General features: G+C 41.6%; 1 protein-coding gene across 8 annotated transcripts in view; it reads right to left on the bottom strand.

Annotated features, from left to right (window-relative positions):
* rbfox2 (RNA binding fox-1 homolog 2) overlaps positions 1-21651 on the bottom strand; it is a 50208-nt gene that overhangs the window by 16611 nt on the left and 11946 nt on the right. For 6 of the 8 annotated variants that reach the window (XR_003595384.1, XM_028016483.1, XM_028016482.1 and 3 more), the window contains 5 exons: positions 20505-20555; positions 3778-3981; positions 2332-2499; positions 1968-2021; positions 1748-1840 (listed from right to left, as the gene is read on the bottom strand). Coding sequence is in view for 7 of the 8 variants with exons in the window: in XM_028016483.1 (XP_027872284.1) it covers positions 1748-1840; positions 1968-2021; positions 2332-2499; positions 3778-3981; positions 20505-20555 (570 nt within the window). In the remaining variant the exon portion in view is untranslated. Of the gene's footprint in view, positions 1-1747; positions 1841-1967; positions 2022-2331; positions 2500-3777; positions 3982-4871; positions 4968-16626; positions 17061-20504; positions 20556-21651 lie in introns of those variants that run through there. The other 2 variants (XM_028016488.1, XM_028016485.1) reach the window with 2 other exon arrangements.

Raw genomic sequence — 21651 nt, forward strand, 5'->3', positions numbered from 1 at the left:
ATGAAGGAAGAGCATCATGGACGGCAGGGAACACGGCAGACATGGCAGAGAGAAGGTTGTGGTGAAAGTTCAGATCAGGTTTAAATTCTGAAATTTAAACCTAAGCTTGAAAAATCACATGGAGCATCGTTCAATCCAAAATTGACAAGCTGAGTGAGGAGCGCATCAGTCATAGAAGCAGCCAAGAGGCCTGAGGTAACTTTGGAGAAGATGCAGAGATCTGCATCTCAGGTGAGCAAAGCTGTTGACAGGAAAACACGTAGTCTTGCAAAGTGTGGCAACGAAGGGATTGTTGGAACAAAAACAGAAAGCAAGAAGACAGAAAGAGGTCCTGTTTCCAATTTGCCACAAGCAATGTAAGGGACACATCAATACGATGCTTTAGTCAGGTGGCCTATGTATGTAGGGGTGGGTGATATGGAGTTAGAATTTTATCACAATATTTTGTGGTACTATGATGATTAAAAGAAAACATTTTTAGGTACAGCATTCAAAGCATCATGTATAAATATTGTTCTTGAAAAGCATACCCATTTGAAACAAGCTTCTTCAGGATGCCAGTTACTTAAATAAGTGTGATTTGTGCCACTAAGCTGCACATAGTAATTGTATTTAATCATATTTTCAAATTTATTGATCCCACTGTGGAACAGACAGTGAAAAAAATAGTAAAAAAAACCAAACATTTCTGATAAAATCCAATGTCTTTTTTAACATAATTAATTGGAATTTATTGAGACAACAATAAACGAAAATTCATATCATAAGAAATTTTTCACAATAATAAACGCCCACTCCTAGTATGATCTCTTGAACAAATCATCCCAGTAACTGAGGAGAACTGTGACGATCTTGTTTATTCATCGAGGAAAGGTAAGCCTGGTGTAAAGATAAATGTGGCTAGCCACTAAGCAATCTTGGAAGACATCCTGTTACGGCCTTGAAAAGAATTGAGACCAGCTGAATACAAATGCAAACCGCACTTTTCAGGGGTTTTTTTTGTTTGAGAGGATTTGTGAAATGTTTCCTTCTGCTTCACAAATTTATCCTACATTGTACTAATTCATGGCAAAGTCATAAAAGAATACATTTCAGTTTGTGGTTGTAGTGTGACGAAATGTGAAAAGGTTCAAAGTGTTTAAATCGTTTCGCAAGACACTGTACGTTTCCAACCATGCGACACCAGCAGGCACTTTTCTGTTCACAGGAGAAAACAAGAGAGGCTTTTGAAATCTCTTCCAGTCATAAACACAACCATAAATCAAAAACGGCCACTCATCATGATCATGGAAGAAGTGATGATGGGGATGGAGAAGGTGCAGGAAAACAGAAAAAGTAAAATAAAATAAAAAAAAACAACCAGACCCTACATGCTGTGACAGAAGCAGCAGAAATCGCCAGCGATCGAGTCGTAGTGACGTCTCACCAGCCATGCCTGTTGTGTAGCCACTCCACCCAGCAAGCTTTGCAAACCACACAGCTCCAAGTTCAAGGTGCAATGGAGAGCCCACAACACCAGCATCATCAACAACATCAACGACAGGAAGTGCCGTCATGAGAGAGCGTGTGGCACTGCTGCACCATGCTATAGTAAAGCCAGAGGAGGGGGTAGAAGGGCACACAGAACAGCCACGTGGAAACCTTCTCTGGGGCAGAAACCACCATAATGGTTCTCATTTGTCATTTCTAGAAATGAAGGAGAGACAGAGGAGAAAATGGGCATTGTTCTGGAGGGCTGGACACTCACCTCGATTTTACGTCCTTCCACCAGCGTGCCGTGGAGCTTCTCCCTGGCCCTCTCTGCATCTGAGCTGGTCTCAAACGTAACAAACCCGAAGCCCTGCGAGGAGAGGAGGAGGACGGAGAAAAAAGGAGAGGCGGCAAAATGGGCCAAAACAATAATTCAGTTCCTATTTTATAAAAAACAAAACGCTTTAATGTTTGAGGGTCTGTCTCTACCATCTTACCTTGGATCCCCTCTCGTTGAAAATGATCTCAACATCAAGGATTTTGCCAAATTGCTGAAACGAAAGAGACAACGCAGGGAAATTAGGAGACTGCAGAAGCACTGAAGTCACATGTTCGCCACAGGGAGTCAGCACTGCTCAGCCATGATGAGCTGGCACTGAGCCAGGATGGGTTCTCCCACATCTATCTCTCCCCTGCTCTTGCTTCATCAAAACATTTTGGAGGCATTTCTCTTTACCAAATAGCAGTTATCACGACAAGCCATTTCAGGGTAACAAAATATTCTGACTTTAAAGGGGCAGAGAAGATGCTTTGCGCATTGCAAGCAGAGAGAAAAGGAGGATTTTTTTTTTATCTACATACCCCAAACATTTGCCGTAGGTCGGGGTCTCGGAAGCGGAAAGGGATGTTAGACACATGGAGACGTTTGGGCGTCCCCTTGGCGTCCGAATCATCCCCAGGGCCCCCGCCGCCGCCCCCTCCACCTGAGCCAACTACAGACTGCCCGTCAATTTGAGAGGAGCCATCAGACTGCAGGGTCAGAGACAAAATAAGACATGAACCAGGTCCTTCAACTGATTACAATTTGTTACAGATATTTGTTTTTATCATAAAAGGCTGAGTGGACTAATGACAATCGAGTCGAGAGGCAGTCATTAACCGATTATTCCTCTGATTCATCTATGTATCAGTTTTTATAGACATGTTTCCAATAGTACTTGTAGGTACTTCTATTGTTTAACATCAAACAACAAATCAGAATTAAATCAAATTACCCTCATGGACATAAGGCATCAGTAGGTCAAAGATTTACTAAAACCAAAACCAAAGATACAAAACGGATCTGCGCATCTGTATTTACAACCAAAGTTTGAAAGACATTTAAGGTTTGGATTTACAACAACTTGAGTGGCTTTTTCACTTTCATCCAACACAATTTATGTTAGAGAAACAGTCCCAGATACAGCCTGCTTAATAAAATAAAAAAGAAGGAATTCAGCAAATGTGGAAAGCAGACTTGTGAGCGTTGCTGTAGAGAAAATAATGTTGATTGCCTGAGAGTCTTTACTTAGCAGATTTATTAGGCGAATTTATCACCTGCAGTCCAATAATTCAAAATAAGTACGCAGCGTAAACAGGAAAGTATATTAATTTAAGAGGAGAGGAAATCTGAAAGAAACATCCGTATGTATTGTCAACTTATTAAACAAACAGATGTATTCAACTCAAGTTGTTTACAAATGTTAAATTATTAGAGCAAATATTTAATAGTAATTAAGTATCTTTCTGTAGTTAAACACTTGACAGAGTTATTTAGGTTCAGAGCAGAAACATTTGTAGAAGTCTGTGGAGTTTCACTGATCAATATTTTACTGGAAAATACAGATTTCTGCTCATCATTAATGTCCCACAAATTAACTGGTTTGACATTTTAATTTTTAAAAAATATATATGTTTAATGCATTTTTTTTCACAGAGGTTGTACTTTTGAATCCATCAAAAAATGATGACTTTTTCCTTATTTACTCATCAGAAAGGTCCTGTAACTTTATCTGATAGTTCTACAATTAAAAGGGTCACATCAAAGAGCAGCAGTTTGTTGCATTTATAGACCAAATATGGTCAAAATTATTAGTTTGTTTTGTTTAATGAGTGGAGGAAAAAAAACTCATCAGGTTTGCAGTATTTTACCTCCTGATCACAGATCAGAGCCAGATAAGAAAATAGACTGGATGACTCAGATTTCTGTCAGATTGATTCTAAAAAGTTTAAGTCTTTTTGTGGCCACACCACAAGGTTGGCGCTCACCTGGCTGAGGCTATTGCCGGGGTTGGCCGCGCTGTTGCCTGCTCCACCGGCCTCCACGGGGCCCTGCACCGCTCCGGCTGCATACAGGCTGCTCCCGTAATCCAGAGTCAGGCCGTTCTGAGGAGGCGGAGGCGGAGGAGGTGGGAAGGCGGAGAAGGGTGGGGGTACGAGTCCTTCCTGACCGCCAGCACTATCCTGAGAGCCCTATGGACGGAACGAGAGCAGAGTGAGACGGTAGCAGGAGCTACGGTAGCCAGCTGGTGAAATTCCCCTACACCTCCCAAACACTGCGAGACCATTTCCCCAGAGTCTTGGCCTAAAAGTCATGCAGACATGGTGGATACTAAATTTTAATTTTTCCCTCCTGTGTAAGAGCGTGCATGTATCTTCAGCCCCCTGCCCATTAAATATTCACTGCAGCCACATCTATTATTGAGGGTCAGATGCCTCCATGCTCGGTTTGTTGCACAACGATGAGTGTCTGACGCCTGCACACACACTCACAAACGCCTCTGCACACAAAACACCTTTGACATGCAAACACCCACACACCTAAGCGCTCACACAAAGACCAACTGTTATTATTGAAGACTCTCCAAGTATTTCACACACAATTACCCCATAAGATACTAGTTTAGGTTACCAGAACATAGTGGAAAACAATGCAGACATCTGCAAATGCACGCAAACACACACACAGGCGCACACACATTCCTCCCTGCTGGCAGAGGGGCATGAATACCCTAAATGGTAATAGTTAGTGAGCAAGGGAGGCAGCAGAGAAGGAGGAGGAAAGGGGGGGATGGACTATAAAGGTGGTGACTGATAGAAGAGGCATGCTTTGCCTCTGATCCATAGCTGCAGAGATAAACCATCCATCACTGTCTTTCAGATCTATTTATAACTCTTGAGAATTCGTGGGATGCCCAATCAATTAAAGGCTGCAACAAACTGGGACAATCCTTTGCTTTTAGTTTATTGATCTCACTAATATAATTACATCAGGACTGCAGCCGTGCCAAGTTGCACCAAGATGCAGGCAGGCTTTAAGGTAAGTGCTGAGGTCAGCATGCAAACATGCTGAAGCTGCTTACGGTAACGGCGCATGTTGGCGGTGATGTCAGCAAACCACCATGGCAGTTTGCACTAGCACTTGGCTGGCCTCCTATAAACATATGATGATGGTAAAAGACCTTCTTCAGCAATGCATCATGTTGACCACACAGAAAAAAATCACACAGAAAATTTAAAAAAGTAGTGAACATATCTAACTTTTGCCAGGTACAAAAAGGCAACCACCTTGGAGACATCTTGTCACAATGACAAACGGACTTCACTTGATACCATCAAGGCTAACCTGGATATAGCAGAGTAGATATGTTTAATCCTCTTAACATTTCCACCTCTGGAACATGTTGTATTTAGAAACATTGGCAGCATTTTCGAAATGTCAGATTTATTTTACAGGTCTGCATCTTCAACATAAACATGGAGCTTGCTGTTCACAGACAGTAATGAAAACCAAGCTGTGCAATTAACCGAGATAATGATCCCAATTATAAGCACGCTCTTATTTTGTAATGTCTTCTGACTGATGTGCATCTCTGCACCTTTCGAAGGCTGAAAGCTAGGTAGGTTTTGCGAAGTCATGTCTTGAAAAGGTCACTGTCCATGGGTGAGTGGCAAATAAAGATGGAAGAAAGAGGAGAGGATAAGCAGCAACACTTCCCCCTAGCGGGTAGGAAATGATGCATGATTGGTACCAAACATCCAGCAATAGACGGCACCATGTTGTATCTGGAAGAAGTCGAGTGTAAAATGAAAATGAATTTTTCCACAATTCAGCATGCCATGTCGCTAACATAAAATATACAACACAGCTTAAAATATCAACAATAAAACCTTGTTTTACAAATACTCTTCTCTCACACGCACCGAGACTTCATCTCTGTTCCTAAAGTAAAAAAAAGAAAATGTTTAGGATCGTTCATGGCAGGAAGGCTAAAGAGACATATTTTCAATGCTCTTAAGTACAGTTCTTAAAGTGGGATCTCAATTGCATAAAATCATTATTGGCAGGAAAAATCTAAGTATATAAGCAAAAATGGTTGGTTTTACATCTCTCAGCAGGACTGCAGATCTTTTCCAGTTTTCCTCCTAGAATCTCCTAGTTCAAGTTCTGAACCATTTCCCTCATTTTTCTGGTACTGCTGGACGGTAGAGACGCCTTTCAAGGCAAGAATGCCCACAGACCTGTAGCTTGGCTCCACCATCCATACACAGTTAGAAAATTTTGTTTGAACTACACTGAAGTGCTACAATAACATGACTTTTTAAGCATGTTCTGTAATCAAAAGGAAACCTTACATACAGCAGGTTCACTGCATTCACCATCACTGTCAAGTACGAGGCAGAGCACTGCAGAATTGCTTCAATTTGCTCTCAATGCCAGCAGAGAAGTAAATCTGCAGGCAGCAAGTACATGTGGAAAAACTTCCTTCTGCATCCATTTGAAAAATATCCTTGCTTGACTCTGAACCTGATATTGGTGACTAGTACCGTACTAATAAAATCGTGAAAGAAGGCTGGTAGAGCTATTTATTTGTTATCTTATTGCGTTGTTGTTCTTGTGTTTATTTAAAACAATGGGTTCTTGTTAATGCAACCTGTTCATGCTGTTTCCAGATGCAACCACGATTTAATAAAGACAATCAAGCGATTAGGAAACCATCAGATATCCTTTTTGTAGAGCAAATCTGCCCTGGCACAGCCAGCTTCTCCGTGTCGTACGACTGGGAAGCTGCGATGTGAAAAATGGAAAAAAAAAAAAAGAGACAAAGATACTGTTCATACAATAATAAGGACAAACTGAAAAAAAAAGAGTCACATGCATTTATTTAATATCAAACTGAATATGATAATTAATAAAAAGATAATATAGTTTATGTTTAATCTAAGAAACCTTTTGTCCATGAAACTTACTTTTTATTTATCTTGCTATTGTGTTCTTCATTCATAGACTACATGTAATTATTTTCACCATATTGGTTCTGCTCTCCTCTGCGGTTATTAATCTTTAATGATAGTTGTAATGAGGTAGCACAAAAAGAACACACTGGTAGTAGCAATTTAACAGTAATGGTTGATGTCCTTTTTATCATAATCGTTTACCAGACATCTGCTTGGTATGCGTGCGCGTGCGTCTGTCCATGCGTGAGTGACAGCGATGCCCATCTGAGCTGCACAATGGATCACTGTCCCTTTGGGAGAGTTAAAAGTGTGTGGGAGGGTGTTTATGTCTGTGTATGTGTGCGCGTAAGCCATCTGTCTCCCAGCTTTTGACCTTTCTCAGCGTCGCACCTGTGACACTGTAGTCCAGCCCCTCGACTCTGTAACAAACCGGGGGATGCACGCGGTCGACACGGATCACATCAATATTGTGACACGGGAGCAGCAGACTGTGTGGGGGAAACTTTGTCTGTTCGTTGGCAGAGACAAACAAAAGTAAATAAATACAGCAAGAGCCCTGGAATGAAAAGCAAGAAGCTTTTTAGAGAAACTGCTCCTTCATTTGCTTTGGCCTGGTTTAATAGTTTATACAGTGCCTTACATAAGTATTCATATGTAGTGAACTACAACATTTTGTCAGGTTCAATCTGTCATCTGAAAATACACAGAGGGTGGAACAACTGTGGAACTACAGACACGGCTGTCCATCAAAACAACGAGAATTTATCAGAGAAAAAGCTGATTGTATCGCTTGAGAAGTTGCATAGATCCACTGTACAGGAGGGAGAATATCCAGGAAGGACAACTATCAGTTGCTGATTTCACCTGTACTTGAATAGTTAAAAAATGTGAAAAATAGAAAAGAGCTGCTGTTGAAATAAGCCATTTAAAGTTTGCCCTAGGTCTATGAGGGACAGAACAATCATGTGGACATTGGTTTCAAAGGGCAATCCTGAAAGAAAACCTGTTAGAGGCTCAAAAGACTTGAGACTGAGGTTCAGCTTCTAGCAGGACAATGACTCGTAACATTCAGCCAATCACAGTGCAATGGCTCAGACAAACGTAAGCCTGGGCGATATGGCAGAAAAATTACATCTCTGATTTATTTTCATGCCAGATCCAATTTTTTTCTCAATTTTTTTTCCCCAAAATATTAATTAGAAATGACAGTAAATATTTTTTAAAAATGGCTTATATTTCAATAATTCCTTCTGTGAGTTGTACAACAGACTATTGGGGAAAGACTACAAGGATTTTTACTTAATTATGAGAATATAATCATAATAGTAGCAGATTAAAAGACACAATTTTTACCAGAAGAAAGTCTTGCGAGAAAAAAGTCATTATGAGAAAAAAAGCTTGGTTAATTATTTTGTTGTTATTTTTCTTGTAGGATTTCTCATAACTTTGCTACTTCATCCTCAAAATATTATGACGGCATTCTTGCAATATTATTGCAATATTATGGGTAACTAATATTCTATATTAGTTACTCACAACTGAAACCAAAAAAATCGAAGCCTGACTCTTATATTTTGTTGTACAGTTGACCTGAATTCAAGTCCAATTAAATATAAGCTGTAAAACAGCCTTCAGCTGAACTGTGGAAATCCCAGTAATGTAATGGTGAAAATAAATTCAGATTTTCCAAAAATCTTCAAAAACAAAAGTTTTGATTAATTGAAAAGGATTTATTGCCCAGCCCTCAACCAAAGCAGATTGTTGTGTTAAATTGGCCCAGTCAAAGTCCACATCTAAATTCAATTGACAGTCTGTGGCAAGACAAACAGAAAACAGATCCTCACAAAGTCTCTCCATCCGATCTGCCAAAGCAACTCTTTTCCTTCCGCTTCATAATTATGCAATTCTTTGTGTTGGACTATGACATCAACAAAATGCATTAAAGTTTGTGGATGTTGTGGTTTGAATATTATTGCTCTGTACTGGAAATTACAGACTATGTATTGCTGTATAATCTATAATACTTCAACAAAAACTTTTGCTAATCTTAGAAATAAGAATGTTACCCTTGCAGAAGCTATTAAACCTGCTATCTAATCCTCTTTTTCACGCTGATGTTGAGAGAAAGGAGACACTTCTGTAGCTTTTAGAGACGAAAATGCTCAGAAGTCATCCTTTATTGACTGCAGTACTGGACTGCCTCTTGTGATTTTCAGCAGAGTAATCACAACATGAAATCCTGTTATCTTACTCCCTCCTGCTCCCTGATAGCACGCAGTAAATGCATGTATGCCATTAATCTCGACACTCTAGCAACACAGTCATCTTTTTTTTCCATTCGGAAATCTTTGAACTGCTCCTTCGAGAGTCTCTCCCAACACAAACCGTGATCTCCATCTTCAGCGCGTGGCCACTCAAGCCGCGCTGCCAGCAGATTACTGACCGCTGTGTCCAAGTTTAACTTCATTCACATTCTCAGATAGCAGCTGTGTCCGCTCATCTAAACTCTGCAGCTGTGTGAACCTGCTCCAATATTGCCCACGGGCATCCAAAATAGGATTCTGCTGAGTGATAACATCCCTCACATCATTGCCTTCCTGTCCTGTGAACATTTCATGTGTCATATGTTAAAAATGGGGACTCATTTTTCACACTAACCATGGCAGCTATTATTACTCTCTGATAATTTAGAATATCCCACATCAATGATGAGGCTCTCAGTTGTAATTGGGGCCGAGAGTGAAAGTAAAAAATCCTGACCTCTAAGCATTTCTCCTTCCATGCTATAATACCTCTTTTAAATGTGCGCTCGGTAAACAGCTGATATAATTTTATGCTCTAATAAAAGAATAGAAGCCTTAAAATAGACCAGAAAATCATTAACATGTGAGGAAATTTCTCCATGTTGGATAAAGAAATTCAATCTGTGATGGTAATAATGAGAGCTGCGATCCTCTGATGAGGACGATCTGAATTTATTACATTCGCCTCTCCATCTCAGAGACGAATAGGACAGAGCAGAAACGCGTAAATTAGTCCGCTTAGCTCAGGTTTTAGGCTGAGTAAAGGAAGAAAAAGAAATTTTGCTATGCTAAAGCATTGACCGATACATAGGCTCGTCTTAGATTAAATGCACTCACAGTTATGAAAATGATCAGGGATGGAGGAACTAATTCCAGGTCAGCAGGTGGGAGCAGAAAGAGAAACTAGAGCTGCTCAATGAAGAGCAGGAAGTCAAAAGCTCAACATCTGGCTTGGGTAAAGTGGAGGAAAAAGTTGTTTCTTGAACAACTTTCTGGAGAGATTTTTAAGAATTGATGAATCCATAAGTCCAATACAGATTTAAAACTGAAGAAATAAACACATGATTTTTTTTTTTCCCTAAGCAATTTCAATGTCACACTGACCACCAATCAAATGGTTTGACATTTTCAGTAAAATTGCTGGGTGAGCAAACGGTGACGTCAATAATCCTCATACAAAAACAGGAGATGTTTACAATAGAAACTTGAGGTATAGCCTTACAAGCAGCTTCGCAGGTTGCACCTTAGACACTAGAACGAATGCAATTTCTTTTTCAACTTCTGGCAATAAACATATAAATATCCAACATCCTTTTTAAACCAGGCTGCACAACCCCTTCTCACCTTCACTCAGACAAGTTTAACTTTATTTATCCTTGGTGTTGTTTTGCATTGCGCTATTGTCTCTGCACATTTGCCTCACAGATGGCACATGGAGACTAAAATTTCCAGCTAGGCTCAACGAACAGCTCATTTTGATGCAAATGATATTTGGCTCCATGTCTACCTAACTGCACTTATAAAGGGAGGCGTTGTTGGCTTGTTAATGTTTTCCTTATAATTTATTAATCACCTATGGGTTATTTATGAGGTAGAAAAAAATTAAAAACACTTTTATGATCGCTCTATGCGGATATCTATTACATCAGCCAAACAAATCATGAATACTCATGTTTTTGTCCTCTTTACTTGTTCTCATAAACTGTATTGCTATGAACAATCTTTTGTGTTTCTGCAGCTGTTTGGTTTGTCTTCGTCACAAAGCTGGATATCATTCCCAGTTATTGACTAGGCCAATTATGAAGCCAAAGCCAAAAGATTTCAGCAGCTAAACTGTGATCATCACTCACTCCATTTGAAATGTGAGCTCTAGAAACATGCTCTACAAATTTAAAGTGCCTTGCATGAATGTTCATACCAGAAATCTATATCACCTGCTTTCATATCAATAACACACACTCACTCATTGTATTTAATTGCATATTATCATTTAATGTGATACATGGCATTTGGCAAACAGTAAACATGACTTCTTAAAACTATATTTCAAAATCAGATTATTTTAACCACTCCTCCATAGAAGTCAGGATTATGAAATCCATGTGTAATTGTTGATTAACGGAGCTCTGATTTTAATGCCGATTTTTTAACAGATCTTCACCTTCCGACAATTTTAAGAACACGTAGGTTACCATGATGCCTCTAGACATAATCTTATGAAATATTTCTCCCATGTGTGATAAGACTGATCGCAAGGACACCAGGACTGCTCCGAAAAGGAAATATTCAACATGTTTGAATCCCGAGGACAAAAAAAGCAACGTTTTGTTGAATGTGACATGTAGCCAATCAGAAATCACATCAAATCCCAGTGAAACCACTGCTGGTTCTAGGTGTAATATAACAAAAGGTAAAAAAAAAAAAAAAATGGTACGCATGGTTTTGCACGATGTTATAATTATTTAAACAACGTTCTGACGTCATTTAGATTGTCTCGTTTAAAACCTAAAGTCATCCCTTCCACAATGGATTCTTTACTGCAAAAATAAATGGCCCCACATTGTACGCAATGCTTCAAAATAGGCCAATAAAGCAAAAACAAACCAATTAAGCTCGCTGTGGAAACTTTCCTCAGGTACCAGCCTGCTGCAGAGAAAAATCACTGACTATGCAGTGAAATTCTACCTTCTGACACATTTGCTGGGGAAACTACCTTCCTGCTGTGCAGTAAAATGTTCCTCACAGCTCTGGTGTTGTCATTTGCAAGTCCCAACATCTATGACTCATGACACATCTCACTCGACTACTGATGAGTCAGACTTGGACTTGACACGTTGTGATGCAACTGGACAGAATGATAGTACTGGTAATGTGGAATTTAATACAGCACCACCACAGGTCTGATCAGGTGAACCGGAGTTATTGATGCTTTGAAGCGATGTGATTTCCAGTGTTTAAGCATTCGTCGGTTCTGTCAGATGCCCCTGCTCGCTGCCGTTGCTCATGCTCTAACAGACTCCAGCCAGCAGGAGAACGGACTACCCCGGCTGTTAGCGCTGCTTCTGCCAGACGAAAATAGAAGCAGGAACGCGAGCCAAAAACAGCCCAGTATTTGTGTTTCACAACCACCGTTTTCAGAGGAGATCCATTTTGGCTGCATCTCGGCAGTCTTTTCTTTACCTCATATGCTGTGTTAAAAGTCCGGGTATCTACATAGACATTATGTGCTTTGCGTGCAGCTCTTTCTATCTGGCATGAGCCTTTTGCTGACTGCAAGTGGCTTTTGAGATTCACATCAGGATAAAAGCCTCAGCTGAATAAATGCACTCAGAAAGGAGGGTGAGAGGGGGGTAAGAGAAGGAATACAAAGACACAAAAGAAGGGTAGTCCTGGTCAATTGTAAGAGAGCAAACCTATGCAGTGCATTTGTGTCAGCACTCAGGTTTGTTCTGTTTAAGCGTGCACGCCTTAGTGTGTGCGTCTGTGCATGTGCTCCCCCTGGCGTTGGGATGCTACTAGGTTGTGTGTGTGTGTGTGTGTGTGTTGGCCCCCCGCAAAAGCCAGTGAGTCAGAGCGGTAGCTGTAGCTGGCTTCCTTTCGGGTCAGTTAGCAGCACCAAGTGGGTCTGAGGCAGGCACGTTAGAAAGCGCCCCCGTCTGCCGCCGTCTCACCACGAAACACGAGGAGACAAGAGGGAACACGATTTACACTAACTAGGCCATCGCTGGGTCATTTCACATGAATAATGTCATTTGAGGATCTTTACTTCCTCTGGGTGCCAGCGCCTCTCCACAGGCCGATTCAGCGACTCTGGAAAGTGTGATTCATGTTGTTAACAGCCCCTCGCGTTTTGGCTCAGTGATCGGATTAACTGAGGAAGTTCAGCGCCTGCATCACATCTTGGATTATTTTATTCGCCGCTGCAGAAAAAAAAACAGCTGGAGAAACGTTCATGACATGTGTCTATGGCATAACGATGAGCCAGGAGACACCCTCTTGTTAAATTATTCCAGCCCACGCCATCATCCCCCACCCCTCACCCAGTTGCTCACCCACCCCGCTCCTCTTGCTGCTGTTCTCCCTTTCCTCCCACTCTCTCTCTCTATGCTGTGCGCTTCACTTCTTTACGCTTCATAAAATCCAGACGGGACCCCTCACATACGTCCCGCCCCCACACTTGTCAATCAAGCCCATTTGCCTCTTAGCAACAAGGATATCGGCGATGCTCAAGCTCCTCCCACCACTCCATTCTCCATCTCCTTATAGGGTAACATATCTGTTCATCAAACAAATGCCTCCTACCCAACCTCTATAGCGTATTGCGTTACACCTCTTTAAAACTTTTTTTTTACATTCATATATTGCAATTACAGACCTGAATGTATTTAACTGCCAAGTAATTTGATAGATCAACACCAAGACATGCTTTATTGTTAAATTGAAATTTAAGAAATACTTTATAGAAGACATTTTCACAGCAATTGCAGCTCAAAGCATTTTGGCATATCTCTCTAACTTCTTTCCACATCTGGAGACTGAAATGTTTGTCTATTCTTTGCAAAATAGCTCAAGTGTCATACTGGATGGAGAGCAACTGAATATTAATTTCACAGCCACACCACATGATTGCAGGATTCGCTCCATCCATCTTTCCAAATACCTTGAACGACATAATACCGCCGCCACCACTACTGTAAGAATGATTTTTGCGGTACTGTCTCTACCCACATTGTACATCTGAAAACTAAACATTTTTTTGTAAATTGCTATTCTAATACATGTTTATGCTTTGATCTAAAGCTTTTCACTGCATCCGAACCAGCAAGTTTGGCTTGCTAAAAGGTGAGCCTTTGTTCTTGTTTTAGTTTTTCCTAAAGGTTTGGTGTGAACAAATAACAGATGTTGTGTTGACACTTTTTCTTGTGTTATATTCCATTCTGTTATATTTTTAATAGTTTTTGTTCTTTTAACTATTTTATATTCAGCACTTTAGACATGGTTTGCCTTTTTTTTTTTTTTTTTTTTTACCCCTCCAGGGGGGTCTTTTGTGGGCTCTAGTGTCCCTTATATGATAGTAGGCTGACAGGAAACGGGGAAGGAGAGGGGGGAAGACATGCGGCAAATGTCGTCGGGTCCGGGAGTCGAACCCGCGACGGCCGCGTCGAGGACTCAAGGCCTCCAAATACGGGTCGCGCTAACCGCTACGCCACCACGGCACGCCCCTGTTTGCCATTTTTAAAAGCACTTAATAAATAAGGCTGACTTGGCTTTAATGTCCCTGTTTAAGACAGGCATCCCCGCAGCATGATTCTACTGACATCATGCTTTACAGTACTGAGATAATGAGGTTTTTGCACAGTATTTTGCATTTAGGCTGCAAAATTCAATTTTAGTCTCGCTTTCCACATGTTTGCTGTCTCCCTTGCAAGCCTTATGGCAGACTGGTTCTCTTACGGCTTTCTATCAGCAGTCCTTATTCTACAATAAAGGCTGACGTCTCCACAAAAGCTCCAGTCTTTTATGAAAAATAAACAGTCCAAAACAAAAAAGAGGGGATGACACCTGACAAACATTTGCAGGTGAGCACACAAGCTCTCTAAACGATGTGTGTTTACCCAACTAGCACAGAAAGTAAGGTATGACCATGAAACCAGTTTGGCTTGTTCAGGAAGGGCTCTGCTTTAGGGCGACTCATGTCCTGGCGTCCAGTTTGCTTTTAAAGAGCGCACAAAAGCCAGCTGGAGGATGGTGTTGTCACTGTCAACTTCACCCTACGAAGAGTCAATGAGGGCAACCCCCTATCTGTCACAGAGGCCGTTTTATTTTTTATTTTTAATAACGCCTCACAGAGAGCCGTTCCAGGGCCAGCAGAGGCGACTGCTAAGGAGGCAGAACTGTCATGGCAGCTCAAGACTGGAGCACTTTCATAACTCATCTCTTTTTTTTTTTTTACTCCAAAAGATGCTTAACCTCTCACAGCTCTCCCAAACTACAGTCTCCTCCTTCCTCAAACCAGCAAAACAATTGGCACAAAATGAGTGACTCATGCAAGTTGCCACAGCAACACTGCTCATTGGGATCATTTAACAACCTTTACTGTAAAAACCCAAAGTAGAATCAATAACTAGATTTAGGGAGGTGTAGGTGGGGGCGTATACTCACAACCCGTTAACAGTTTATGCAAGCGTGGCAGCATGTTTTCAGCTTCGGCAGCAGGTAGGCGTCTCTCCCTCGCCTCAGGGCGCACGCTTAGGTGGGGCTTGAGAAAATATTTCAGTCTTTTGAACCTGATCTGCTGCTCCAACTCCTGCAGTAAAGGCCAACCTTATTAGCGCATGCAGCAATATGACGGAGCCAATATATTACCCTCATCATATGGCACCTTTACACACTCGTAACTGCAAAGTCAGCTCCAAGTGCATCCCAATGGCCCACTCCAACAAACTGAATGCATTGTCACATCTCCAAGTCCGTCACCTCATTGGTCTATTTCTGCCCCAAGCATGCACACTGTCCAAAGGTGTCCAGTCACCTTAAAAAGTATATTTCCTCATCTCATGCTGCTGTTCTCTTTTGGTTTTCCCAGCCCATCCCCCTCTCTTCCAGGGGCTCTTAAATGAAAACATTGAGATAACAGCTGCCAGGGCCCCAGGGAGAGCAAGAGGAGGGAGAAAAGAGGTCAAACAGTAAAGAGAGCACGAATCTAAGGTACAGCTGAAAAAGAAGTGAACACACACACTCACTCTCTGATCCTGACTCACTCCAACTGAAATGTAATATGAACATGACACTTCATGCACCAACTTTGCAGCCCACTGTGTGTGCTTTGGCTTCTGTGTGTTTGTGAAATGTGTGACACAGAAATTACAGTGAGGAGGTGTTTGGAGTTGAACAGGAGAGATGGAGACGGAAACAAGAGAAAGTAAAAGTGAGTAACAACAAAGGGAGAGAGAAAGAGAAAAAAAAGACAGGAGCAACTGTTCACTGGACACCTGTCCCTTTAGCTCAGGAGTAATGTACAGAGACAGCTGCAGGGGTAATACAGACTTTTTACCAACCTTTCCACCTCCCCAAAGCTCCTTTATTTCCACTTTTTTTGCTCGAAAAAATGCCTAAAGACTTTGCGTGTAGCTAAACTGCTCCATCCAGCTGTACGATCTAACGCAGCAAGCGGCGCGCTCACATGGATTCCTCTGAGCATACATAATACATTGCCGAGCACAGTTTCTGGCAGCGGCAGCTCTTCAGATTGCATGCACACTTCTAGCTCTGAGCAGGAGAACAGATGCCACAACAACGGCGGTAACAATAATGCATTACCACTCGTGCGTCTCGCCGTGGCGAATCATGATTGCGGCCGTTACAATCTCGCTGTCATCCACTACAATAGTTTCTCTGTTTGTCGGCCGAGTCCTAACAGGAGTCTGGCATCTCCTGCGTGGACCACGGTAACGGGTCAGGTAGAGTCCTCGTCTGTTAGTAGTTAATTAGCACTTAATGCTCAGTGACGGTGCCCGGTGTTCTGGTGCCGTTTCTCGTACTGCAGCGGCGGAGAGGTACGGAGACAAACACTCACCGACAACACGTTAGGATAGTACAGTCCCATCATCGTATACTGTGCAACAACTCCAACTGTCGCCGCTCCTCGCTCCTTTCCTCTTCTCGCGCTGCCTCGCCTTCTCTCCCTCTGTGTCACCTCACCAGCTCCGTCTCTCGTCTGTCTCACAGATTCAAAATCTCCCTCTCTCTGCCCCCGCTCGCTCCGTCTGCCCTGCCAATCCCCCTCCTCCTCCTCTACCTCCTCTGCTGGCCTCTGTCCCTGTCACTCTCCTTCGCGTGCCTTCTTCTGTATTCCCCCTCTCTTTCCGCTTCTGTCGTCTCCCACTCACTCTTTTCTCTTCTTTGCCTCTCCCACTCGCTCCTTGCTTTCCTTCTACCCCCAGCCTTCCTTTTCGCTGCTGTGCCCTTGCCTGCTCATCTCTTCTGTCTCTTCTCCAGTCCTCCTCCTCTGCTCCTCTCTCACCCAGAAAGCCTGACGCCTCCTCCCCCCTCCTACTTCCCTGCTTCTGTCACACCTGCAAACTTTCCCCTCCCCTCTGCTTCCTTCTCATGTCGCAGTCCTCCCCTCCTCTTTCTCTCTCTTCCTCTGTTCTCTTTCTCCATGTAGGTGAGTTAACTGGGGCTGCTGGCACCACTGGGAGAGAAAGACAAGACTTTCCCTTTTCTTCCCTCTATTCCTTCTCAGACATGCACCTTGTTAGGAAAACACACTGCCAACTGCACACGAGATTTACGTTTTGAGCAACGTTCAGGAGACACTGCTTCAGAACAAATGCCATCAACTCAAATCACCAAACAGACAGTTAAAGGGCTACTAAACCTCTAAGATGTTACAAAATGGCACATTTCTAAGTGTATGCACATCCTTTTGAATAATATATGAAGATGCACAGTGAGAAATAACAGCCGCAACTCAAAAATCTGACCTTTTTCTGATCAGTAAACATTCAATCCCTAAGGGTTAACAGGGATAGGTGAAAGCTAGTTTTACAACAACAGCACTTTCTCTCATACACACAGTTGGATGTCTCCCCTCCACATAATGTAAATAATGAATGAATTCACACAGCAGGAGTTTAGAAAGAAATATTCTGAATGTTACTGTCAGGTCCAAAGCTTTGCAGAAAAAAGACAGTAACACATCAACTACTACACTGTCATTGGTGCATCAATAGTTTTTGTACGTTAGAATACAGTGACAAAGCCGTTCAGTGTGTGCTAATTATAGCAACATACATACATAAACATACATCAACATACATAAACATGTTTAGTTTCATAATGTTTATAAAGTTAAAATCAGTTGAAACAGCTAAAAACGTACTTTATAAAAACCTAAAATTATAATTCCTCCCCATTAAGTGCATTTGTCAGGTAGCCAATGGAGTTTTTTTGTGTACAGTATCACAAAATACAGGCTAACGTCAACAGCTAGCAGGGCTTCAACAGTGCTGGGACTTCATAAATATACTTATGCTTTTAGTACTGCCATCATTGGGCTGGTGACGTTGCACTGTGGTGAAAAACATTTGTGTTCTGCTAAAAGTAAATCAAAGTATTGAGGCCCTGTCCATATTGGATAGTTTTTCTTAAGCAGAGATATTCTGGGTTTGCACCTCTAATCCACAAGGAAAGTGATTTTTATACAACAAAAACAAACAGGTTATTAAAACCGTTTGTGGTGTACCTCTGTGGATTTACAGCTTTGTAACACAATGATACAACAGCCTACTTGGTGCAACCTACTTATGACTTTGTGGGCTGAGAATTAGAGAGACAACTGGGATGTCTTACGTTTTCTCTCCATTTTGGTTCAACCTCTGTTTTTGTTCAACTTGCGCTGAGGAAGTTGGTGACTAAGACCAAAGGCTAAACAGTATAAAAAAGATCACCATAAACACATTTTAGGAAGAAACTGTTATGAAAATACACAAAAACAGCTGGTGAACGGAGTCATATACTAAAACAGTAACAGGTGATGCAAACCACATCCCTCTCGTGTGGAAATGGTCATTGAAAGGAAGACTCAAGAGCTATCCATTTTCAGTATAGGTGAGAAATTTAAATATGAAGTCACATGTCAGGCTGCTGCTTTTAACTCTGGATTTTAAAAGGCTGCTTTCATTTTCACACCCAGATGTGATTTTTTTCTCCTTCTTTGCGGTGGGATCTCTGACAATACGAAGACTGATATTTACAGCTGGTTATGCTAAGCATGCTAAACGTTAAAACAGGATGTTTAACAAGTCAACTTTAAACTAGTAAAACTTGTATTTGCTCTTGAAATAGATTAAAAACAATACTTATTTGAGCACCTAAAGAAAATTATGTACATTGGGTACATAGGCCTTTAGAATATTAATTGTAGAGGATGTATCACGTCCATTCTGGTTAAAAACACTGTGACTGGCTCCTTATTTTTCAATAAGACATATTTTTAAAGGCATATTTGTTTTAGCTTGATACGATGAGTTTTATCAGGAAAAAGGAGCAGATTTTAATATGGAAAAGTTTTTCAGCCGACACAGCAGTGTTTCTCTTGAAGTTTATTTTATTTAATAATACGTTTTATAATAGAGCCTTCCCTTAATTTATTTTGGCTGCTATAAATAACTGCAGTCGTGCCTAACGGTCTTACATAACGATTAGAGCTCTGGCAGTGTTTGAAGACCTTGAATTTGAGACTTTAAAAAGGAAGACGAATATTCAGAGATTTTTGTGTTATTTTGGCATAAAATGTCAGCTTCCAGGCTTTCTAAGATACTTATAAGATATTCATATTTCTTTAACAGTACCTCTCAGCTCTGCCCATCCTAGCTTTACACTAAAAACATAACTACCTAATTTCTATCCCTGAAGGATTCATTTCAGCTCTCTCTGCCTATTAATGAGTTGTTTCTCCCTTCACACAGACACAGCTCCATCAACTCTCCAGGCTCTTCCTTTCAGGAGCCTTTGATCGCATCATTCTCACACTCCTGTTGACAGTTTAGCACCTCAGTGTTGTGGAAACCTCCGCTGGCCGGCATTGTTTTCTTCCTCCCTGCCCCGCCTCCCCTGACCAGTTCACACCTCCAAGCCCCAGGAGAAAGCCCTGACTGACATCTCAACATCCCAGAAAGAAATTGCTCAACACAAAGCAGAAAAACTTTATGAGTAGCCTTGAAACATCATTTAGAAGGAAATGATTCAAAGCCTCATCATTTTCCAATGAAATAAAATCCATCTAATTGACTCCCAGGCATACACAGAATCTACTTAGCTGTACTGGGGGGGGGGACGACGACTTGGACTGCGGCAAATAAAAGCGCATGAGTGAAGACCTAAGACAGATAAAGAGCCGATAAAGCAGCCAGAGGTTGCTGAGCATCGCAGAGAGCGAGGGATGAGAGGGATTACGAGCAGAGGCTGAGAGGATGAGTGGATGAACACAGGATGATCTAAGGATTAACCACGTAAACTGAGCAGTCTAATAACACAATCAGCCAACTAATACAAACAGATTGTATACTTACACACAGAAATCCACACAAAAAACATGTGATACGGCTTGTTTTTCTTTTAGAAATTATAATTTTTTATTCTATATTTGTGGGCAGAACAACAAGAATCCGCATGTGTTTAGAGGCCTAAAGATGAAAGAAATGTGTCCTGTGAGCCTGAAAGATGATTACTATCATCGAGGACAGAGAGGAAAGTAGGTGGAGGATAGGAATAGATGAGTGATGGTTGTGGAGGCACATCTTCCTCTACACAACCATTAAAGTGAAATCTACACCCCCACCTTGTGGCTTACAGAACAACACCGAGCCATGTTAGTGCTGTACGCAGGCTGCAGGAATGTGGCTTATTATGCAACTAACATAATACCAACACTTTTACAGGTGCTCTTACCTGACTGTGAGATGGGTATCCATGGTAGCCGAGGGTCAAAGGATCGTTGTTCTGAAAGAGAGGAGCGGATTTTTTTTTGTTGTAAACATGGCCTGTAATTTCAAAGGCAAACAGACACTTTGTATTTTCATCACTCGGGGAAGCAGTTTCATCTCTTGTCGTGTCTCTCTATCTGACTTTACAGTTAGAAGGCATTTGTGTGACCCCCCCAATCAAATTAACTCCACTGGTGACACACTCCTGCAATCTCCTCAGTCAGCCTCCTCTCCAGTTTTCCACCCGGCGAATCCTTTTGTCTGCTTGTAAAGACGTGATAACGGGGGCGAGGGAGCTCATGCGAGCGGCGGATGAAAGGCAGGAGAAGAAAGGACGAGTGTTGGCGCGGCTCTTAAAATCATAAATAGGTCAGGAGTGTCGGCGAGCGTGAAGCCCACTGGTGTGGAATGCCATCATAACCCTTATGCAACCTCTAACAAGTTCCTTTAAATGTTCTGGCTGCACGGAGCAAAACTTGCTACATCAAACGTCTGGAGGAAGAAGCAAAGAAAGTCATTCCGGGCCAATTCATCCCTTTGCCAACTCGCACCCCCATTTCGTACCTACATGTTGAAATTTCATCCAACTCTACTTCCATTTGGACATCTGAATTACATTAGATGTAATGTAGTTCAGGATTTTCGTAAGGTCAGTTGTAAGCCGTTAATCCCTTATTGGCAGAAGATGATGATGACTCTCTTGACATCGTACCATTCCAAACTTGCTGGGCCAGGAAGCTAATGCTAACAGATAGTCCAAACATCTCAATGTCAGCGACATTTGACAATGCTGATCTATGGACCTTCAAATTGACTTCTTCTGATTTACTTGTCTGTCTAACTGACTTGAGATAGGTGTCCTATGTTAATGTGATGTATGTCCGTCTTCGGTGGAAGGCAAGACTCTGTATCAGGGAAGCAAAATTGTTTTAAAACTGGTTTGTTATGGTCCAAACTTTGATGGATATTTATTTTCTTCTGCTCTGTAATCCTGTAATGCAGGAAGACCAAAAACATATGTATCGTAGCCTGTAGCTTAATTAAGGGGTGCAGTAATGTCTCAACTATTATTAAAATCTGGGATCCATTATGGATGCTCAGAATGAACCTAC

Source organism: Xiphophorus couchianus, chromosome 5 (assembly GCF_001444195.1).
Source record: "Xiphophorus couchianus chromosome 5, X_couchianus-1.0, whole genome shotgun sequence".
NCBI classification, from domain to species: domain Eukaryota; kingdom Metazoa; phylum Chordata; class Actinopteri; order Cyprinodontiformes; family Poeciliidae; genus Xiphophorus; species Xiphophorus couchianus.